This window comes from Mesoplodon mirus (assembly GCF_964341445.2).
Source record: "Mesoplodon mirus genome assembly, chromosome: 1".
Classification (NCBI taxonomy): Eukaryota; Metazoa; Chordata; class Mammalia; order Artiodactyla; family Ziphiidae; genus Mesoplodon; species Mesoplodon mirus.
This window is the reverse complement of record NC_138976.1, coordinates 5,889,991-5,912,572: the sequence shown is the minus strand read 5'-3', so window position 1 is coordinate 5,912,572 and position 22,582 is coordinate 5,889,991. Positions and strand designations below refer to the sequence as shown.

General features: G+C 56.4%; 1 protein-coding gene across 1 annotated transcript in view; it reads left to right on the top strand.

Moving 5' to 3' along the window:
* Positions 1-22,582, top strand: part of ASS1 (argininosuccinate synthase 1) — a 50,993-nt gene that overhangs the window by 20,192 nt on the left and 8,219 nt on the right. The window contains exons 7-12 of the mRNA XM_082614601.1: positions 2,338-2,408; positions 2,983-3,013; positions 7,970-8,060; positions 10,962-11,046; positions 11,578-11,642; positions 19,737-19,868. Of these exons, the coding sequence (XP_082470727.1) occupies positions 2,338-2,408; positions 2,983-3,013; positions 7,970-8,060; positions 10,962-11,046; positions 11,578-11,642; positions 19,737-19,868 (475 nt within the window). The remainder of the gene's footprint in view (positions 1-2,337; positions 2,409-2,982; positions 3,014-7,969; positions 8,061-10,961; positions 11,047-11,577; positions 11,643-19,736; positions 19,869-22,582) is intronic.

Below are 22,582 nucleotides of genomic sequence, written 5' to 3'. Positions count from 1 at the left end.
GCAGTTGTGGTTCAAGAGGGGGCTGACCCATACGCGCCCTTCATTTCCGTGAAGCTCCCAAACAAAAGCGGCTCCTGGTTTTTCCAGAAAAGATGAATTTCAGGAGTATTGTTGCCCCTCCTTCCCAGATTTTGGGGAGAAGGCCCTTGGCTCAGCTTCTGTCTCAAATAACCTTTTAAACAGGAAAGTTTGCCCCGGAGAGATGAGTCTGTGTCTCCGGCCACCGACCCTCCCTTGGAGGCTGGGATCAGAATTGAGCTCTCGGCAATCTGACCACATTCTAGGACGGAGGCAGTGTCCCTGCACCCGGGGAGTGACCAGAATGACTGAGCAGCAAGCAGACTCTGTCCAAAATTCAGAGCCAGGCAGCTGCTTCAGCTGAGACGAAAATCAATGGGGCTTTGAAAAGCCCTGCTTTCAAGATTCGTTAAGTCGCCAAGGCCACAAGGTGCTGTTAGGAGACTCATCAAAAACATGCATTTGCATCACTTTCCACCTCCCCGCAAATCCATCGTCCAAGGGAAAAGCACTCAGAATCACCCCATCCTTATCACTGTCACCATAATTCTTTTAAAGCCAGTGTGCAAGGTCGGGGGCTGGAAAGCAGGGCAGTCTCCTGTGTACACGCTGAAGATGGTTTTGTTTTCTGTTCTCAATTGCATCCAGAATTTCCAGTGTGTGTGTGTTGGCGGGGAGCTCAGGATGGAGAGGGGAGGGGAGACAAATCTCTTTGGTTGAGGGACTGTGTTTGCCATTTGTATGTATCTCTCTGCTGAGGAAGGGCTGCCCGTCCTGTTCTCCTCTCCTCCGCCCCTTACCTCCCGCTCTGATGGAGCCCCAGTGGGAAAGAGGAAAGGCAAGCATGTTTCCAAACCCCCCCCACCGAAGAAAGGCTCCAGGGAACCCGCCTGCTGGTTTTCTCAGCCCCCAGCCCGGGGAGTCCTCTCTGAGGGGATTTCAGCCCATCTGGCACAGGGTCCCGGTCCCCACACCTGGCCACTCTACCTGGAGATGGCACAGGGCAAGCGTGTGGATTTGACTCTGGGCAGCTTCACGGGGGACAAGGAGCCCCCTGACCTTGATCAGCCTCTAAATGAGGTGTTCCGATTGCCCATGCGGTTTACATGGAAGAGTATGCAAATTTTAGAGTGGGTGTGGGCTGTTTCTTTTAAAGGGAACCTCTGGGTAAAGCTTGTCAAAAATCAAGAGGGGATAACCTAATTTATTTTGAAATTTTAAGGTGCTGATGAAGGAAACAGCGGCTCCCTGGAGGAAGCCTCTAGAATCTTAGTCGTGGTCATGAGCTGAGCCTGGGCAGAGCCCCATTAAGAGAGACGGGGCGATGCTGGTGGAGGCTGTGGGACCCTGGGCTGGCCAGGTTGGAGGACCCACCCAGGGGGCGAGGTGCTGAAAGGGGGCCTGGGAGGCGGAGCAGACGATCTCGCTGACTTAAAGGGGGCCAGGCTGGGCCACTCAGCTTTTGTGCCCGGTAAGCCCGGGAGGGGAAAGCAGGATGTAATGCACATGCTGGGTCCAACCAGGTGTCAGCCAGGGCAGCACGGGGCAGCTCAGGAAGCCAGCCACATCTTTAATCCAAAAGGCCTTCCAAGTGTCACCAACAGCCTTTCAGGCCCAGGGTCTCCAGAGGGATAACTTTTCTCCTTGAACCAAGGCATGGATCATCTGGGAAGCAAAGCATAGTCAGAACCAACAGGGAGGATGGGGGCTATTCCTTCTCAGGGCTGCAGAGTGATGTGTGTGGTGACGGCTGGGCAGTGGGGAGAAGTGGCCCCGGGAAGCGCCCGGCCACACCCCGTAAACAAGTGTCCTGAACGAGCAGCTCCCATGGACGCCTCTCGCTTCCTCGGGTGAATGTTAAGCACCCCTGTGGGTGCAGATGCCTTGGCTGAGATCCATATTGGAAGTTGGGTCCATTCCAGCTCCTGGCTCATAGGGCCACGGTGGGGGTCAGCCGGTGGTGCTGGGAGACCCTCGGCACACCGCCTGGCACACTCTTAAGTGCTTCAGGGAGCACTTGAAGTATAGACTCAGAATCTTCTGGAAGAAACCTCCAAGGCCAGCGTCCACTCCACAGCATCTCAGACACAGGATCTTATAGTTTCTGCCTGGGCATGTCTGGAAATGGGCCCTCACTCCCTCCCTGAGCAGCCTGGGGGAGGGGAAGGAAACCAGGGGTTGCGTCCAGGGCCTTGCCTGCATGGGAGCCAGAGTTTGGGGATGTCTCTGACCTTGAAAGAAAACCAAGGCAGCTGGGCCTGACCCTTGTGTCTACTTCAAGCTGCCTCACGCCAACGCGGTGTTGCCTCTTACCTGCAGCAACATGGAATTCCCGTCCCAGTCACCCCCAAGAACCCGTGGAGCATGGACGAGAATCTGATGCACATCAGGTAAGATGTCGCCCACCTGTCCACCGCTCTGCTTAGCGTCAGTGAGCGCCTGTCCGCATCGGGCCAGGATGTAGTGGTGGCCCACACGACACATGGTCCCTGCCCTTATGGAGCCCGGGGGCCTCGAGGAGGACAGGCCACCTCATTCCCACCTCTTGCTGCAGTTCTGCTGAGTGCCAGCCGTAGATAAAGGGCACCTGGCCTCGGCTGGGGTGTCAGGGAGGGCTTCTCTGAGCAAGTGGCATTGGAGGTTAAAACCTTAAGGATGAGGAGGGACCGGCCGGGGCTCGGGGAAGGGCATCGAAAGCAGAGGGAACAGCATCAGGGAACAACCCTCTGAGAAGACCCCCTGGATCTGGCGCCCTGAAGACTGAGGGAAGTGTCCCAGGCCCTTGCTTGTAGCCTGCAGCTCCCACGGCCAACTGAGGTGGGCCCAGAATGTTCCAGGCGGGCTTGGCAGCAGTTGCTTTGGCGGAGATGAAAGGACAGACCGGACTTACGTTGGGGGTGGGGGTGTCAAGGCTGTGTCGCTCTGCCGCCCTCCACTGACCCCCATCTTTCTTCTCCCCTACAGCTACGAGGCTGGAATCCTGGAGAACCCCAAGGTAATTCCCCATTTCCCCAAGCTGGCTGTCTAGCGGTGGCTGCTCCGTGCCGATACTGTCTGGTGTGTTTGTAGCCTAATTTGAAATTTCACGGGGGGCCGGGCATGGGGCTGGGGCCGAGTCCTGCCTATGTTCCCCGACCCTCCCCACCGGGCGCCCCGCCGCCTGGCCACTCCACACTGCGTTTTAAGATCCACCCCCCTCTCTGGTGCTCTTTTTCTAATTGCTGTTGGGATGAATAGGAGAAGGAAATATTTCAGGGCAGCATAGAGCCAGAGTGTGATTGTGAGACAATAAAGAAGCAATTAGGCAGATGAGACACTTGTGGGAGGGCCGAGCCTGTGCCCTCTCGGGCCGCTGCTGCCATCGGGGGAGGTGGCACAGATCAGAGCCTCAGGACCCATTCGTCTGGGACTGTGCCCGCCTGCGTCAGGCCGCCCTGATGCCCCTGTCCCCAGCCTCCCAGGCTGGGCCTCGGCCGTGTTTGAAGTTTAGGATTTCTCTCCCTGGGGGGTTTTCCTTTGTATCTCCCCCCGCCCACCGTGGGAGATGGAGCGAGATCTACCCTGGGAAGAGAAAGCTCTCTTTGTCCCTGAGGGACTGTGTCTCAGCCTGGCTCAGCCCCCCCACCAGCGGGCGGCTGCTTTGGGGGTGGGGTGCTCATCTGATGTTAGGGGAGAAGTGTGCTAGGAGGCCGGGCCTGGGGGGGCCAGGAAGACCAGCCGGAGTGGAGGAGGCTGGGTGCTTCGGGGGAGGTGGGGTGGCTCCCCACAGGCACCAGGCCTCTTGGTCGGAGCTGGCAATAATAGAACGCGTACCAGTGACGTCTCTGGAGCCCGGCCTGGCATTCGCATTTTCCCGGCTCACTTTCCTGGGCGGCTGCCTCTGAGCCTCCTAGTTTCGTGGGTGAGGAAACTTGAGGCCCAGGGAAGTGGCTCGCCCTGGGGCACCAGCTGCTCGGCAAGGGAGCAGGCCTGGTGGCCGTGTCGCCCCATCGCAGGAGTGGCCCTCCAGTCTCTGTGTTTCCCCAGCGACCCGCACCTCCCTTCCGCACCCAGCTCAGTCCAGCCGTGTCACTCAGGAGAGCCTGGGCCTTCGTCCCCTGGGGGCTGCCTGCCGGCCCCGGGCTTTTCCAGTTCATGCTCTGCCGACCCCACGGCACTCAGGCCAGCCACCCCTAATTAGCCAGTCAGCCAGTGCCCAGGGGGGCAGAGGGGGCCCGGCTTGCAGGTGGGTGTCCCCCAGGCTCCAGGCTCGCTGGGCAACCATCCCACCGCTTCCGTAGTGGCCTGTGGCGCTCTCACCGCAGGACTGGGGAAGCAGAGCCAAGGCCAGAGGGGAAATCGTGCCTCAGGCAGAGCCGGGCAGTGCAGGTCCCCTCCCCTCTCAGGCCTCCTTTCTAATGAGGGCAGTGGATGGGTAAGTAAGTGCTAAAGAGTGCATTTTTCAGAATTCTACCACCCAGTCAAGGTGGGAAAGTTAGTGCTTGGCTCCCAGAGATCTGAAACCTGGGTCTGAATCCTGACTCTGCTTCGATTGCTGTGCAACCTTGGGCAAGTTACCCAACCTCTCTGAACCTCTGACTCTTTATGCAAACAGTGGTAAATCACAACACCTCTCTCCTGCGGCATCGGAAGCACTTGGCCTGTTCCTAGCACAGGGCAAGGCCTCAATCATGGAGCCAGGGGTCCTGCCCTCCCTCCTCAAGCCGGCTAAGATTATTTGTGGGGGGAAGGAGCCAAGGTTCTCTCAGGACCCCTCTCATCAGGCAGGAAAGGCTGGGCTGCGTGTGAGTCGAGGGGGAGACAGCATTCCCGCTGAGAAGTGTAGGGCCAGGCCGAGGGACTCAGGGTCTGGCCACTGTGGCCCTGCTTTCCCAGGCAGCTCCGCTGCAGCGTGCGGGCCAGGGGAGCCTGTGGTCCTCTCGTTGCCACCAGTAGATCCCAGGAATGAGGGGGAAGCCGCTAGGGGCCCGGGGGCACTACTCTCCACGGTGGAGGAACGCTGTACCCCGGGCAGCCCCGGGCCCTTTGGAAGGCGCTGGGGAGACAGAGTTTCAGGGAACCGGTGCCCCCTCCCCCTCTCCAGAAAAAGCCCGAGACCTGCTGAGGGGAGGGTTTGAAGGCAGATGGCGGAGCCATTTTCTGCCTCCATGAGGGCTGATTGAAGGGCAATGAGGCAGCTAATGCGAAGAAAGATAGAAATTTACTTGCTTTAACTTCATACGGCCCACAGTGAAAGAGCGCATTCAGTTGCCGGCCCGCCATATCTGATGGATGAATAAACCATTTGCAGCATCCATCATGCCTGTACATCATGGTTTAGTTCATGGGCCATTTGCTTTCAATTTCTCCTTCTCGGCCCTGTTTCATGCTTTCTTTCGCCCTCTCCCCATCCCCCCCCCACTCTCTCTCTCTTTTTTTTCTTCACTCTCTTCCCTCCCCCAACACCCCCCCCCCGCAAGATGACATTGGAAGTGAGCCCTCCCGCTGGGATGGATAAATAGATGTTATTGATACTCAGCAACAAACTATTTGTCATTTGAACTGGGCTTTTAGGAGGGAGAGTAAAAAGAAGGCAGGCGTGAGCCACCTTGGAATGCAAAGCAAATGTCACTTTATTTCTATTTAGTTATTTTATTTAATCGGTGCTGTCAGGGTGTCAGAAGCCTCCTACTTCCCACTGCAGAGAGCTGGGATGCTGGTCCCTCGAGGGCTTCCCACCTCCTCTCTCCTTCCATCCTGTTTGTGGCTCCGTTAAGTGTTTGGGAACTGATGGGCTGGCAGGCGCAGAACAGGTGGAGGTGGGAGGGAGGCGCCGGGGCTTTCAGCGCTGGTACCTGCTTTGAGTTCAGGCTGGGCTGGACAGCCAGTGAGGAGCCCCGGGCAGGTGGGAAAGGAGCTCTGGAGTCCTGTTGGTCACCCAGAGGTCCCAAGCCCTGTTTCACTTTGCCTTATGGCCGAGGATGGCCCTCGGGCCTGTCTGTTTCCAACAAATGTGGTGGTCGGCAGGACCCAGTAGGGCCTGGGGAGCTGGGCATTTCTCTGAAACCAGCCTGATGCCCGAGCTGTCTCTGGCCACATCCCTGGTGCTGTTTCTCCGCAGAGCCGCTGGGAAACAGCATGGGGTGATGGGAAGAGCACAGGATAGGGATTCTAGGGTCCTTGGGGCTGAGTCCCAGGCCGATGGGGTGGGGTGGTATGATTTGGACAAGCGGCTTCTCTGGCTTTAGTTTTCCAACTGGTCCATGGAGGCATCAGGCTGGAGGTCCTTAAGGACCCTCCTCCTCCTTGGGTCTGTCTTGGAGTTCCGTTCTGGGTTCTTGTTCCTGCCCCACAAAAGGAAACAGATGAAGGGATGCAGCTGGTCTCAAGCCACACAGCCCTTTGGAGGTGTGAGGACTTCATCACTGGCCTCATATGAGCTCAGAAGTAAAGCTAGAAGGATCAACTGTCCCTGTTCGCCCAGGACTGGGGGGTTTCTCAGGGTATGGGAACCAGGATGATTGGTCACCCTGACATAGAGCCAGCAGGCAAAGTGACCGCAGATGAGGGATCTGAGGCACTCCTGGTGGCCCCACCTCTCCTGGAGCAGCTCTTTCTCTGAGGGTGGCCTCACCAGGAGGCTGTTCCAGCAGTCCTATCTCCTGCAGGGCAGGTTACAGCTTGCACCAGGCCCTCTCTGGCATCTTCTTGGGTGATTTTCATGTCCAGTAAAAAAATATAAAAATTGTCTATACATTTAAATTGTAAGGCAGTCAAAGGCAGGTATCATATCTCCCCCATTTTACAGATGAGAAAACCGAGGCTCGAACCAGTGAAGCAACTTACCCAAGACCCCACAGCCTCAGGTCTCGACTCCGGCTTTGGGGGTATTTTCCACCACTCTGAAATCCAACACATCATTGTTGAGGGCCTCGTGGGCTTCCTGCCCTGGGCCATGTGGCCCCCACCTCCACACAGCATACAGGGTCGCACCTACAGTCCCCCTCCGCCTCTAGTTCTTCCTCCATAGATGGGGTAACACTACTTGACCTTCTTACCAAACGGGGCTGCAGAGAACACAAAGGAAGCTGCAGTTGCAAAGCAGCATGGGAATGTTTGCAGGGTTTTGAAAGGCAAGCTTTAAGGGACTGCACTTCCCAGGATGTCGGCAGGTGGATAACAGTGCTGGGCCCTGGCATGCCCCGCGCCCCCATCAACGGACTTGAGCAGTCGGGCCTAAAGGGCCCTGGCCCCCACCGTGGCAAGTGTCCAAGCCACAGCCTGGGGGCGGGTCAGGGCCTCGGGAGTGGGAGGCAGGAGGGACTTGGAGGGTTCCAGGCAGCCAGCGGCCCCTCCGCTGCTGCATCAAGACGAGGGAGAGGCCCATTTTCCAACACGCCCAAGAAAAAAATATACATAAAGGTTGATGTGTTTTCAAATGGGTTTTTGCTTTGCTCTTCTCTTTTCTCCCTGTGAGTATTAACCTTGGGGACCCCGGGGACGGCTCTGCTCGCCAGAGCACCTGCTGGGGTCATGCGCAGTCATTAGCTTTTCGGTCAGTGCAGAATAAACCCCAATTCCCGGTGCCGGGGAGAGCGTGTGCGCCTGAGCCACTCCCGGGAAGCCCGCCTAGCGCCTCGCTCCCCCAAAGTCACGCTTTTCCTGCCTGACTGGCTCCTCCTGCTATATTCTACCTCCAGCTGCGGGGGCGTCAAAGAAAAAGATGAGATCAAGTTGAGGGGAAAAATTGTCTGATTTCTTGAGCCCTTTGTTTCCCAGGCCCCTGGCAAGCGGGGCTGGCTCCGGGTGGGGGGCTGGGAAGCCTGCTGGACTGGCCAGCCGATGGCAAGTGCCAGCAGCGCCCTGGTTCTGGAGAGGGGCGCAGGAGGCTGCATGCAGAGTGTCTAGGGACTGGCATGGCACGGTTTGGCTCTGGCACACCGCCCTCCAACCTCTTTCTGTCTTTTGTCAGAACCAAGCGCCTCCAGGCCTCTACACAAAGACCCAGGACCCGGCCAAAGCCCCTAACAGCCCAGACGTCCTTGAGATCGAGTTCAAGAAAGGTAGGTGCCCGTCTGTGGGGACTCCAAGGCGTGGACTCTTGGGGCCCTGGCTCTTTTCCCCTCCTTGCCCGGGAGCCTGGGCACGAGTCCTCTGCATCCCTCTTGTGTTCCTGGAAGCCAGGGTCCAGGCTGGGGCTTCAAATGTTCCCAACTGCCCCCTCCCCAGATGGCGTGATCTGTGGAAGCCTCCAGGCTTGGGAAGAAAGCACCCTCTGCTGATGTCTATCAGTTCGTGGGCACCAGGGCTGGAGGGAGCATTCTAGTCCCCGAGCAACCACTTGCCGACTGCTTTGGCCCTTTGGGGAAGTCACTCCACTTTCCTGGCCTCAGTTTCCTCATCTGTAAACTGGGGATAAAAGAGTATCCACTGCCTCGTGTTTTCATGGTAGAGAATAAGATCTGGATGAGGTGTATCCAGCGCAGGGCCCTGCACCACAGAGGTGCTCAGCCAGTATGAGTCTTACAGAGCCAGCCTCGGGGGCCCCCTGACCCCATAGCTAGTCCTAAGTTAGCTGCTTGATGCGTCTCCCTACCCCCCATCCTGGGTTCAACGCTGCTACCACTCTTGCTTGTGTTCTGATCTCCTCATCTCGTCTGCTACTACCATCAAGACGTGTTTGCTGGCCTGAACTCAGTGCCCAGCCTTGAGCCTGGCACCAGGGACAACCCCCTTGCCCTGAAAGATGGAGGGAAAGCAAGGCATGCTGGGTAATGGAAGGAGCAGGACCAGGTTCAAGGCGAGGGCTCAGAGTGTCCAAGGAGAGGACTTTCCCAGGAGGCTGCAGAAATCGGAGAGGCAGAGATGGAGGAGCCAAGAGGGGTTGTGAGGGCATCCCAAGCCCAGGCAGGGAGGCTGGCCCTTCTGTGGGCCAGGCAGCGGCAGGGAGGGAGCGGAGGGAGGGGGCTCTGCAGAGAGGCCTTTCCCAAGGCACCTCGGAGCCGGAGGACGGGGAGGGGCAAGCAGGGGCCCGGATAGATCCCTGGCTCTCACCTGCCAGTGTGACCTTGACAACCAGCTTCACCTTTCTGGGCCTCAGGCTCACTCGCCTATAAAATGGGCCACAGAAATGATGCTCGCGGGTGCCGAGCACGAGGTATGGAGTGAGGCACTGGGAAAGAAGCCTGTTGATACTTTAATAAACTGCCTCCTCCAGGCCTTTCCCAAGAGCCTGGCCAAGTCAATGGGCATTTTCATCGGTCCCCCCCCACCCCGACCCCACCCCGCCGCTATCAGTTCAAACCCTTGAATTTCATGCCCCCTGGGGACCAAAAGGCCCTTAGTCTAAGGCTCCTAAAGGTAGCTGGAGCCCTAAGTCCATCTCAGGCCCACTCTCTCTGACCCAGGGCTGTGCTGGCGTGGGGCCTCTTCGGGCATGATCTCTGAGAAGATGGTGAGATGAACCCAGGCAGCACGCCCCACCCCAGGTCCCCCGGAAAACTGGGAGGGCAGTGAGGGTGGGAGGTGGGCAGGAGGCAACAGAGGGTCCTGAACACAGGCTCTGACCCCCTTTCCTCCAGGAATAGGGCAGCTCCGAGGGCTGAGCCCGAGAAGAAACGTGATCCATTTTAATGATCTGGGGACTGTCTGGAAAAAAAAGAAAAACGTAGACGGGAGGAACCCTCCTCGGCTACTCCCCATTCACTCTCTAGTTAATTTATTTGAAGTTTTAATCTAATTATTAACTATTTTAAAGGCTAAGAGGCTTTCTCTGGCAGCAGCACCAACAATGTCAGCTCCTCTCTGGGGCAGGCCCCATCCAAGGCCCCGTGAGGGCCATAATAGGACCCGGAGGGAGAGAAAGGGAGAGGGGAGAGGCGGGGGGTGGCGAGAGGGGCTTAAGGTTCATTATTGGGCAGACTTACATTTAATAGCAATTTACAACCAAGTTATAAAACCCCTGGAAATGGGGGTTAAGAATGGTGAGGCTGACAGCCCCTGAGCGAAGCCCCTCCAAGCGGCGCCTGGCTAATAAAGACTCGAAAGCCGCTATTGAGGCCTGATTGGCACCCGATGGCTGGCTACATGGTAATGAGCTGGGCAGATGGGTGGGGGATTAGCCGCCAACTTTGAACAGCTTTTCTTTGTCACTGTTACAGCTCTCTTGTTAGTCCTCTAATACATTTATTGCTCATTTCACACCGCTCGAGAAAGTGCCCCTTGCTATTCAAAGTCAACCCCGAACCCACACACTGCCCCCCTCCAGCCACCACCCCCCCCCCCGACTTGGCCCTTCCCTCTCCGAGCGGCTGCCTCCCTCCTGCCCTCCTGCCACCCCAGACCCAATTTCTCAGAATGCAGACGCCTCCAGCACCTCGCCTGCCGGCGCGGGCATCATTTCACCCCCATCAATCAGATGGCTGTGTGCGGGTCTGGGGTACAGGGTTGGGGCTTGGGGGTCCGCCTGACAGACGTGGCCGGGGGCCGTGTGTGCGTGTGCGTGTGCGTGTGTGTGTGCGTGTGCGTGTGCGTGTGTGTGTGTGTGTGTGTGTGTGTGTGAGCTCAGCCGCACCTCAGCCAGGCGCTCCCCCCGGCCCCGTAACTGGTAGGACAGAAGGTACTCCCGGTACTCCCTGGTAAGACAATGGTGGAGCGTGAAATTCAATTAGTTCAGGGCCTGGTTCCAATTTCACAGCCCCTAAATGCAAAAGGAGCAAAGAGAATGGGAAGGGTGGGGGAGAGGTTTTTATTGCATTTTCCCTTTCATTCTGGGGGGCTTTCTCGCCCCTTCTCTCTCCCCAGCCGGCCTCAACCTGCACAGGGCTTTTCAAGGAGTCATTTGGAGTACATATCTGTCACATCCATTTAAGGCGTTTCAGGGGGAGGGAAGGGGCGGGGTAACAGGCACAGGCTCGTCCGCTGAGCTCCAGCCACGGGCCCACTGCGCTCTCCTCCCGCCCTAGGGGTCCCTGTGAAGGTGACCAACGTCAGGGATGGTACCACCCACAGCACGGCCTTGGAGCTCTTCCTGTACCTGAATGAAGTCGCGTGAGTGCCCGCAGCCCTGCCCAGCCTCCTGGGAAGCCACCATCTTGGGCAAGCACCAGCCCGGACCACTGGGGCCGATGGTCCCAGCCTGAGGCTGAGGGGCCAGGGAGGACAGGCCAGTGTCCTGCAGTCAGCCTCGGCCCAGCCCCATCGCCGTGGGGTCCTCTGGTTCCGTGGGAGAGTCCTGGTGGCCCTCAACCTCGGAAGGTAACACCCCCAGGGGTCTACTGCCCCCTAGGGATGGTCCGGGACTTCCAAGCTCTCTACTGGATCTGAGACCAGGGTAGAAGGAAAGATGAGCAGTGGATAGGGCTGGGTGCCACGTGAGGCCCGGGACAGAGATAAAGGAAGTTGCACGTTGAACTCGCTGTGTGTCCTAGGATAGCCCTTCCCTCCTTGGGCCTCAGTTTCCCCACCTGTCCAATGGGTGTTTGGACCAGGGGGCCTGGCTCACATGTCCTCTGAGTCTTGGATCCCGAGAGGGTGCCTGACGCCCTGCCTGTGACCCCAAGTGACCGGTTCTCCCCACAGGGGCAAGCATGGTGTGGGCCGCATCGACATCGTGGAGAACCGCTTCATCGGGATGAAGTCCCGGGGTGAGTCTGCCCGCCGCCCTCAGGGGCATGCCTCGGCTCCGAGCGGCCCCTAACACGCCAGTCACATGCGGGTGTTGCTACTCCCAGGCTGACTTTGGGCAAGTCCTTTCACCCCGCCAGACTGTTTCCCTCCTGTGAAGTGGGGATGAGGGGCCCTTGGCCACTGATGTCTGAAGGCATCACGAGAAGAGCTGTCCCAGGGGCAGGGAGAGGCTCAGAGGAGAGAGGAGAGGGGGGCCAGGCCTGGAGGTCAGGCTCTCCTGTGGCCCTGGGGCGGGTCGGCCAGGCTTAGAGGCAGACCATGCAGGGCTGATTTCGTGGTCATTAAGGCTGTGTGGACGAGGCCAGCTGGCCTGGTGGGGTGGGAATCCCACCAGGGGTGGGCGCTGTGAGCCAGCCAGGGCCTGAGGGCCTGTTCCAGGGTCTGGCATGGCATGGGGGCGGGGTTCTGCCTTGGTGCTGAGTGGCCCATATCCACCTGTGGCTGGGCCTGGAGGGAGGATAGGCTGGTCCCCAAGCAGGGGCTCTGTCTCCTCGTAGCAAGCAGAGCCCCATGGTTCCCTATCAGTCACTCATCGTGTTGTCTGGACCACACCCTCCCCCCATCGATATGAGGGGATCTCCTGTTCCCCAGTGGTAAAGCAACGCTGCGTGCTTCCAGACTTCAAGATGGAGGGGCAAGCTTTCAGCGGTCAGAGTCCCTGGGCTGGGCACTCGAGTCTTTAAGCACCGGGGATGGGGTTGAGGCCTCTTGTGTGGGCAGGTGTTTAACTCGCTTTGCTTAGGGTCAATTTAAAAGGATGACACAGCCAAATGAAACCAGGGCAGGGTATAGCCACGGCCCTTTGTCTTTCAGGGTGCTTTTACTAAGATTCTAAAGTCCAAAGAGAGCCGATGGCTGGGTTTCAGCGGTTAGAAAGGGCACTGGTCCGGAGGCAGGATGCTGGGGCTTTCATGCCAGGTTCGCTGTGCCTTGCTAGATGACCTTGGACTTGTTACCTCTGGGCCTCAGTTTCCCCAGGTGTAATGCGGTAGGCATGGGGATGGGAGCTGGATCATTCTGGTTCTGACCTGTTTGAATTTATCTCAAAAGGGGAGGAAGGAAGGAAAGTGGCTTTACCTGTTTCGTGTGTTTTTTCCTCTTCGACACACATATACTCTGTGAGAAACAACCTAATTGAAACTCTCTCTCGGGAAGGCCTTGTGGAGAACAATATTACTAATTATCTTCTCCCTTTTATCCTCACTTACCTTTGTATCTTACCTATATTAACATCTGATTAAATGTCCCTTTGTCTCAGTCTGCCCTTGGGAGCCAGCACAATGCAAACTATCCAAGGCAGACCCCGGAGGGATCTTGGGGAGCCAGAGACCAGCACCCTCATTTTACAGACAGGGAAACCAAGGCTCAAAGTCACAGGCACCAGGACCAGGACTCATGTCCAGACACAGAGAGGCATGGAGTGGAGGGCTGAGAGATTGAACTCTGCTAGATCCGGGTTCTAGCCCATGTGTAATAGCAGGAAGTGGCCCAGTGGAGGAACTTCATAAATGGCAGCAGCCCCACGGGGATGCTGAAAGGGCAAAGGCAGCCTATGCCCTCTGGGTACCGTCCAAGTGGCTCAGAGATGTCCACGCGGGGCCTATTGTCACATCCCTCCCATGCCCACGGCAGGCATCACTAATTGATTGTGGATGCTGATCAGTGCTGCTGACAATGGAAAGATAAGGGCTGGCCTGAGGTCACTCTGTGAAATGGCACGCAAGTGAACTTGAACGGAAGGAGGTAGTCATAAAGGCGCGAACTGGGCTAATCTGGGAAGACATCCTGAAAGAGGTGGCAGGAGAATAGGCTTCAACTGGTAGAACGTGGAACAGAGTGGAGTGGGAGCCTTCCAGCGGGAGTGGTAGAGAAGGTAGGAGGAGCCCCAAGTGGCCAGCTGGGTGGTGGGTTGGGTCTGAGGCTGACTGACCCCCGGGAGGCACATTGAAGGGCTGGTGTCAGGGGCCAGGCCCTGTTTACCACGCTTGACTCCCCATCTTGGTTCCATCACCATTGGGAAAGCAACATAAGCCTCTCTGAGCCTCAACTTCTTCATCTGTGAAATGGGTTGTGGTGCAGATCAGAGACCTGTTGACCCATAGCAGGAGCTGTGCCTGGATGGTAGACTTCCCACCTTTTCCCCAGAACTGGGGGCGTCATCACCACTGAAGGTGGGAGTCATGAGATGAGCACTTGGTTCCGACTCCCTTGGCTTCTGACCACCCACCTGAGGAGAAGATTCCTGAGGCACAGCCCTGACTCTGCCCAGGTACTGTGTGTGCACCTGTGGGGGGCTGTCCCTAAAAGCATAGCATTTAGCCTGAGCGTGGTACAGTCTTTGGGGAAGACAACCAGGGTTCTAAGTCCCAAGGACTTGCTGTGTGACCTTAGGCAAGTTGCTTTCCCTCTCTACGCCTCTCACCAACAAAGGTGGGCACACTAGGTGATCTCACCATCTCCCTCTGGAAGTTCTAACTTGCCTATTTTCTGACTTGGGTTGGGGGGTGAGAAAAGAAAGTTGCTTCATAATTTTAGGGGGAGGTCTTGTTTTTCATTTCTCCACTCCCCAATAATTCACTGTGAGAAAGAAAGGCGGGGGTAGGGGCAATAAATGGGGACGAAGTGGATTCACCCACAGGTCTGTGGTCACGGGAGAAGCTGTTGTCACTTATATTGAGGGCACAGCAGGAAAGTGCTGTTGTTTGTACCTTGGTATACAAGGGGGAAATGTCATTCGTATTCATTTTACAAAGCTCGCCATTGAAATCCGTTAAGGGCTTGGGGTTTTTTGGGGTGGGGGTGGGTGGCGGTGGACGGGTAGGAAGCTGGGCAGTGCTAGTGCCCTGAGTCTGGGGTGGCCGGGTCAGCAGCACTCGGGGCCATGGGGTCAGCGGGCCGGGGGCTGGGGAAGCTGCAGATGGAGTCGCTTTCGCTGTATTGTGGCTGTTCACATCGTCATTATCACATTATCTTTTTAACTCTGGAGGGGGGCTAGTTAAGTGAAGTAAGTGTAATCAGCGGGGAGGGGAAGCGGGGTAAGGAAGGCAGGAGGGAAGCAGGGAAGGAGCCAGCACGGGTCCTTCCCTCGCCTTCTCTCCGGCTGGTTCCTCTCCTCCCGGCCCTGCCCTGTGGGGCTCACCCCTGCCTGCTTTCTGTTCTTCCCTCCACCCCTCCTGTCCACTCCCCCCCTCCTCCACCCTCCCATCTCTCTCCCACTCTCCCGTCCTCCCTCACTTCCTCCTTACTCCTCCACTTTCTGGCTAAGAAGGAACAAGGGTTGCCGCCCACCTGTCCAGGCCTCCCAGAGGCTCCACTCAGATAGAATGTTCCAGAGTGGAGGGAGACCTGTGAAGGTGTTTGCATTCCCAGAAGCCTGGAATGGCCAGACTCAGAGGCCTACCCTGATTCCCAGGATGGGGCCTGTGGGGTTCCAGGAGGACAGAGGATGGCTAGAGCCCCCCCGGGACTTGCCTCCCCCTCACCATGGCAACCGCCTCGATCCTTGGCCTTGGTACCTAAGCGGGGAGCCCCTGGGCTCCAGCCAGGCTCCCTTCCCCTGGCCTTTCCAAATCCCTCCCTCTGGATACTGCTTTCCCAAAGGATCAGAGGCTCTGGTCCAGGTGCCCTAGCCCCCAGCCCCGCCCCCACCCCCCAGCCGAGTTGGCAGGTCCCACTCAATTCTGCCAAATTGCTCAATCTGGGCTAACCTGGCAGCCTCGGGAACAGATGAGAAGGATTTAAGCGGTGGCAGCTGTCTCGGTCCCCACCTCTTCCTCCTTGGTCCCCTCTTCCCCCAGGCTCGGCCACCCCCCAGCTCCTTGCCCTTCCTCCCCACCCGCTCCTTGGCAGTAATTATGGTGTGATTGAAGCTGCTCCACAGAGAACCGCTGACACCTCTGTCTTTTTCCCGTAAACACGGAGAGATGAAAATAGACACTTGAATCCGCTGCGCGTGTCACTCCGAAGATGTCTGCTGTCTCTTCCACAGCGACACCGAGACTCACCTGTCATTTCCTCCTTCTTTTTGCGCAGTGGTTTGTATGCCGGCTGTCAAAAGCCCCAAATCCATCGTCTTTTAGCATCAGGTTTCTGTCACTGGTGTTTTTTAAAGTCATTTTTTTTTCCAGAAGAAATACACAGAAATCATCTGTACCCCCTACCCCTGTGGAGAGGAGAGGGAAGATCTTTAAGATCACTCACACACACACACACACACACACACACACACACGACAGCAGCAGCCTGAGAACAACACGCTTTTTGATCGGTCACAATTAACTTTAACACCTTCTAAGAAAAGGAACAGGAATATTAACTGCGCTCGTGTGTTTCACGGCTGCGGCTTTTCTTCTTGCCTGACTCTTCCTGCGGCAGCCTTGGAGGCTTGACAGCTGTGAGGCTGGCTCTAAGGGCTCAAGAATGGGGGACTCTGCCCGCCAGGCACGCTCTGCTCTTTTCCTGGGGAGCCTCTAAGGTGGGGCAGTAGCGGGGGGGCCCTAGGGCAAGCATAGCTCTTCCTCGATGGAAAGTATGGGTGTCCTCTCGCCCTGCAAACCACCGGTGCTGTTCCCTCTCTGGACTGCGGGGAAGTGGTGCTAGCGAGCTGGCTACAGCGTTCCAGAGACAAAACCACCAGTACGCACTGGGGGACAGTGTCTGGGTGCCCACCAGCGTCTGGGTGCTCACCTTCAGGCAGGTCTCGGTGGAAGTGAGAAGGAAAAGCAGCAGACACTTGCAACCTTCTCCTTTTCCGGACAGGTGGCCGGGGCCTCAGAGGGGAATGAGGTGGGCCAAGGTCACATAGCAGAGCTGAGCTGTGCACTCTCCATAAAAGTATAAGTTGCGACGGACTGCTGGTCTACAGCTGGGGCCCTACAAATACACCTTGCACCCTGCCCACAGCTGGCCAGATGAAGACAGGAGAGCAGGAGACAGCTGGGATCTCCAGGAGCTGAAAATGAGGAGGGCCCCTGCTCTTGGCCTGCCGTGTGAGCGTGTGTGCCAGCACGAGGAAGGCTTTGCAAGTTTCTGAGTTTTTACAAAATGTGGCAAAAGTAATAATGAGGAGGAATCAGAAGGCCCATTTCTAGTCCAATATATATTGAGTTCTTAGTATACACTAGGATGAGAAGACAAATAGGGCTTTGTTCTTGTCTTGCTTTTGGTGGCTCTTGGTGATAGTTTACGGGGTGATTGAAAACTTGCTCCTTTCACATTGTGGTCATTTCTGCCATTTGGGGGAGGCAGGTATTTCCAAAAGCTCTGCACATCTCTATCTTTGGAAACAGACTGCTGAACCATCAGGCCTTTCTCAGTGACCCGGGGCCATTGGGAGCCACTTGTTTGTGGCACCATACTGTCCCCACAAGGAGCAGCCCCAAATCCTGTGCTGAATTCTTGTCTGCTTTTCATAGGTTTTTTTGTGTCCCTGCACCCCACCCCTCATGCTGTCATTTTCTCGGCCACCCGTCTGATTCCAACCCCATCAACCTTTCTAAGCCCTTTCTGGGTTGTGTCTCTGAGCCATTTTGCAGACGTGGATGACAGAGCCTGTCTGAACCATGTTTATAAGGGTAACGACGAAGCCTAGTGAGAGCCTGAGGAACTCCCCAGAGAATTGAGGGCTTGGGCCTGGTGTGTAAACTTGGGGATGTGGGTGTTTTCCTACTGGGGAGGCATTTACTCCCACAACTGATTCAGGACAGCAGAGGTGGCCCAAGAGCTGCGGCCACACAAGTGAAACAGGACAGGCACGTTGTAATCACATCAGCTCCTGGTCTCTTTGATGTGCATGTCCCCCGAGACCAGGATATCAGGGGTTTGCAGATGAGAGACTCACCCCGCGCCCCTGCCAAGAGGCTCTTTTCCGCTAGGGAACACCTCGGAGCGTTGGGAACAGCCCAGGGTCTTCCTCGGCCACAGCACCTCAGACTTGGGTGTCCTTTTCATGCCTGGTGAGCACTGGATCACTTGGCAAAGGCCCTAAGAGGCAACCTGGAGCAGAGATGGAAAACCTAGATGCAGGTTCCACTCCCCCTGGGCAAGTCATGTCCCTCCCCCGGGCCTCTGTCTTCCCATCTGTGCAATTGGTATGTTGGGCCAGATTAGCGTTTGAAGGACTGCTTGGTGGAGCCCAGGGTTTGCAGGGGGGCCTCTGCGCCCCACGGTGGGACACTGTTTTCGATGGTATATGCTGAGCTTCCACCTAAGACTGTTCGAATACAGCATTTGCAGCTAAGTTAGGAGAATGCAGGTGATCCTCAAGGTCAGAAAGCCTGACCTTCCTGTGGTTCCCAGACTTAAAGATGAAAGACTAGAGAGGTTCTCTAAGGCGAAAGTTTCTGGCTACTCACATCAGACACAGCCTTGCCCATGTCCCCTTTGGACTTCAGAGTTGAAACAATCTCCTTTCTGGTTTTGGGGGGTTTTTTAAGCATTTTTCTAAATTGTGGTAAAATATAGAAAACATAAAGCTTACCATTTTAACTGTTTTGAGTGTACAGTTCAGTGGCCTGAAGTACAGCATTCACATTACTGTGTAACCATCACCACCCCCCATCTCCAGAACTTCTTCATCTTCCCAAAGTGAAGCCCCGTTAAACACTGACTCCCCATTTCCCCTCCTCAGCCCCTGGCACCCAGCATCCTGCTTAGGTCCTATGAACTGGATTCTTCTAGGAGCCTCACGTAAGTGGGACCACACAGTATTTGTCTTTCGGTGACTGGTTTATTTCACTGAGCGTCCTGTCCTCGGGGTTCATCCGTGGTGTAGCGTGTGTCAGAACGTCCTTCCTTTTTAAGGCTGAACATTTCATTGTATGTAGTTATATCTCACTTTGTTTATCCACTCATCTGTTGATGGGCATTTTGGTTGCTTCCACCTTTTGGATCTTGGGAATAATGCTGCCATGAACCTGGGTGTACAAACCCTTTCCGTGGAAAGACGAGGGCGGTCAATTTTGAGGATAACTGAAAACTTGCCCCTTTAACGCTGTTCCCGTTATGTGGTGGGAAGAAAGGGACTTTGGGGGGGTGGCATTTGTGGGGATGGGGCGGTTATTACCCCTCCCTCAGGACAGTGGACACGGGGCAGGTTTATCCAAGGTGCTCACCTGAACTTGATTCACGAGGCTGCACTGCTGGGAAGAGGGAGCCCGGCCATGTGCCCGGGGGCCATCCTGCCTCTTGGAACCTTAGTGCCCCCACATCTGGGGTGGTGCTCCTTATAAGACCTTCCTCTCAGGGCTACACTCAGCCAGGGCCAGGCGCCCCTTTGTCACTTGGAGACCATGCAGTTCAAGCAGATTGTTTAGCAAATGCAGGATTTGGGCCTGAGATGATGGGGAGGGGACCTAGCAAGACCGTCTTCCCATGGCCTTTTGGGTTTGGCCCCCATCACCTGCTGGTCCACAGGGCAGAAGACAGCGCTGCTCAGGGACTCGGGGGCCTAGATTCGGTTCCCAGCTCCACTTCAGCCAAGTTCTTTCTCCTTCAGGGCTCAGTTTCCCCGGCTGTACAGTGGGGTCAGCACAGGTGACCAAGGCAGTCAGGATTTCTCTGCAGAGACACAGCTGCAGGCGAGCCGCCGGCTGAAGGTGGCCTGTGTGTGCACACGTCCACGCGCGTGCATGCGTGTGCACAGCCGTCCCCTCCCCTGGCTCCCTGGTGGAAGGCAGGAAGGGACATCCGAGGCCCTGGGCTCCACCAGACTCAGTTTAATTACAGGTTTTCAGCTGCGGGCCGGTGGGCACGAGTTGGGAAGGAGCGGGGAGCAGCTCTGAAACCCTGTTATTTTCCAGCGTCTGAGGGCCTCTTCAAAGGGGGGCATCTAGACATTTTCTCCACAAGCTGCAGAGTGGACTGTCGTGGCCCCAGCATGAATATAATGACGGATGCATTTTGCAGCAAGCTGGGAGTGAATGGGTCCGACTGGCTTGTCTCCTGTCAGACGAGTCATTATTATTTTTTTCTTTTTGTCATTTGCTGACACTTTGGGTTTCATGCGTTTCTCTCTTTTTTCTTCTTCTCCCCCTGCCTGGAAAAATGGCTAGGTATCTACGAGACCCCAGCGGGGACGATCCTTTACCACGCTCATTTAGACATCGAGGCCTTCACCATGGATCGGGAGGTGCGGAAAATCAAACAAGGCCTGGGCTTGAAATTCGCCGAGCTGGTGTACACGGGTGCGTAGACCCTGCAGCCGCTCCCCTCCCTCACCCAGGGGCGCCCTCCTCCAGTCCCGCCTTGCTCGAGAGCCCGAGCTGGAAGATGCAGGGTGAAGCGGGGTGGAGAGAGGGCAGGGGACGAGGAAGCGAGGAGGGGACGTCGGGACCTGCCTTGTTCACAGGTGTGGAGGGAAATGCACCAGTTCCCCAGGCTGTCCCGCTGCCTCCGCCACCTGCGACCCGCATGATGGCCGCATGATGACCCGCAGGGCCAGGGAAGCATCTTGTGTCATGCCTATGGCTGCCAAGTTTTATCCAGCATGTGCCGGGTACCTGGCACCGTGTGGGAACGCAGGTCATCCTAGGGGGCTTCCCAAGTTTTCTAAGAGAGCTGCGGCCAGAAACTGAGGCTCCGAGCAAAAGGAGCTTATATAAAGTTACATAACTGGATGTGGCCTAGCTGGGTTTGAGCCCAGGTCAGCCTGTTTCCAGGCAGAACCCGGAGCCGCTACAAGAACTGCCTCAAGCAAGGGAAAGCCTACCTTGACCAAGAACGGGGCCCCAGGCCTGGGCATTGCCTGGGCCAGATCCCCACTGGGAAGCCACCGGGACGGCTGAAAGCCCAGCGCATGTGTGGAGTGTGGGCTGGGCTCCATTCTACAGGTGAGGAGACCGAGTTTCCGTGCCTTACCTGCTGTCACAGAGTAGAAATCCAGTCCTCCCGACTCCAAATCCATCCCACACGTTATACCAGGGGTGACCAAATCCAGCCCATTGCCTGTTTTTGTTCAGCCCATGAGCTAAGACTGGTTTTTACATTCTTCAATGGTTGGGGAAATTTTTTTTTAAATAATACTATTTCATGGCACGTGAAAATTATAGGAAATTCAAATTTCAGTGTCCATAAGTAGGTTTTTGGGCACCACCTTGCTCATTCGTGTCCATGTTGCCTGTGGCTACTTCAGAGCTACACTGGCAGAGCAGAGTAGTTGCTAGAGAGGCCACGTGGGCTGCAGAGCCTAAAATATTTACTATCTGGCCCTTTCCAGAAAGGGCTGACTCTATTCTATGACATTAACATCTCCCTAATTTGAGAAATCACATCAAACAGCCCCTCTGAGCTGTTGGGGGGGGACAGGCTGCCGTCTATGGGGGCCTGGATGTCAGAGAGACCCCAGGAAAGTTAATAGTAATAGTAACTGCCTGGTAGAAGCCTCCACCGCCCTCACCTCTTCCCCTCGGCCCCCACTCGGAGGTTTTGTTTCCTCTGAAACCTCCTAATCGCTGGAACTCATCTCAGGGTTTCAAGGGGACATGGTGGTTATTGGCTGGCATTATTTTTCCCTCCCATTGTTCCCAGGAGCTTTGAAGCCCAGTCTCCCCCTTCCCAGGTACAGACAGGTGTTTAAATAACATTGTCTCCTGTGGGCTCTCTTGCTCAGCGGGGTTTCCACATTGAAAGATGGATTTTGGTTACAAAGTGGGAGAGTCGTTAAGACGCGGCAGGCTGCGATGGGGGGACAGCACCTGGCCGGGGCTGCTCCTGCTCAGGGGGCATCCGTGGAGGCCAAGAGGGGGCCAGGCCGCCAGCCTCCCTCCCCATGCTAGATGGGCTGCCACCTCTCTTTTTTATTTATTTATTTATTTATTTATTTTTGGCTGTGTTGGGTCTTCGTTTCTGTGCGAGGGCTTTCTCTAGTTGCGGCGAGGGGGGGCCCCTCTTCATGGCGGTGCGCGGGCCTCTCCCTATCGCGGCCTCTCTTGTTGGGAGCACAGGCTCCAGACGCGCCGGCTCAGTAGTTGTGGCTCGCGGGCTCTAGAGCGCAGGCTCAGTACTTGTGGTGCACAGGCCCAGTTGCTCGGCAGCACGTGGGATCTTCCCAGACCAGGGCTCGAACCCGTGTTCCCTGCATTGGCAGGTGGATTCTCAACCACTGCGCCACCAGAGAAGCCCGGCGGCCACCTCTCTTGCTGCCCAGCCCTGAGCTGGGCACTGACGGGTATTATCTAATCTTAGCTGCACAGAGGTGAGATGAAGATGCTTGCCCAAGGTTTCACAGCTGCTGAGAAGTGGCTTGGAGCCCAGGACAGGCCAGCTTCAGAGGCCAAGTTCTTGGCCACTCCAGCAGATCCGAGGTGGGTAGGAAGCTGGGCTGGGGCCATTAGCAAGGGGTGATCAAGGGGCGCAGTGATGTGTACAGGGCAGCCCTGGGTGTCAGGAGCACAGCTTGGCCCTTGGTGTGGGGCTGGCATCCCTGGACCAGGCTGCCTGGGTTGAGTCCTTGCTGTCACCCACCGAGCCCTCTAAATCCCCAAATGTTACAGTGATTAGGTTTGAAAGGAAATAAAATCTGAGTGGAGGCTCCTTCCAGGTAGCTGTTATTGACATTAACTTCGCCCAGGTGCCTGTGACGTCCAGGCTCCCACAGATGTCAAGGTCGGCCTCTGGCAGCAGCCTGTCCCCACCCCCCAACAGCTCAGAGGGTCGGTCTGTTTGATGGAATTTCTCACATTTGGGATGCATAAAGGATAGAGAGCAGGGATTAGCTTGAGCAATTTACTTGACCTCCCTGTGCCTTGGTTTCCACATCTGAAGAATGGGGATAATTCTGCCTGTCTTAGTGAGGACTCAATGCATTAATATTTGCAAAGCCTCCAGGACAGTGCCTGGCATGGTCTCTGAGCATGGACGCAGGAGAACGGGGCCTTGCTTCTGGCTGGCTTTATGACCT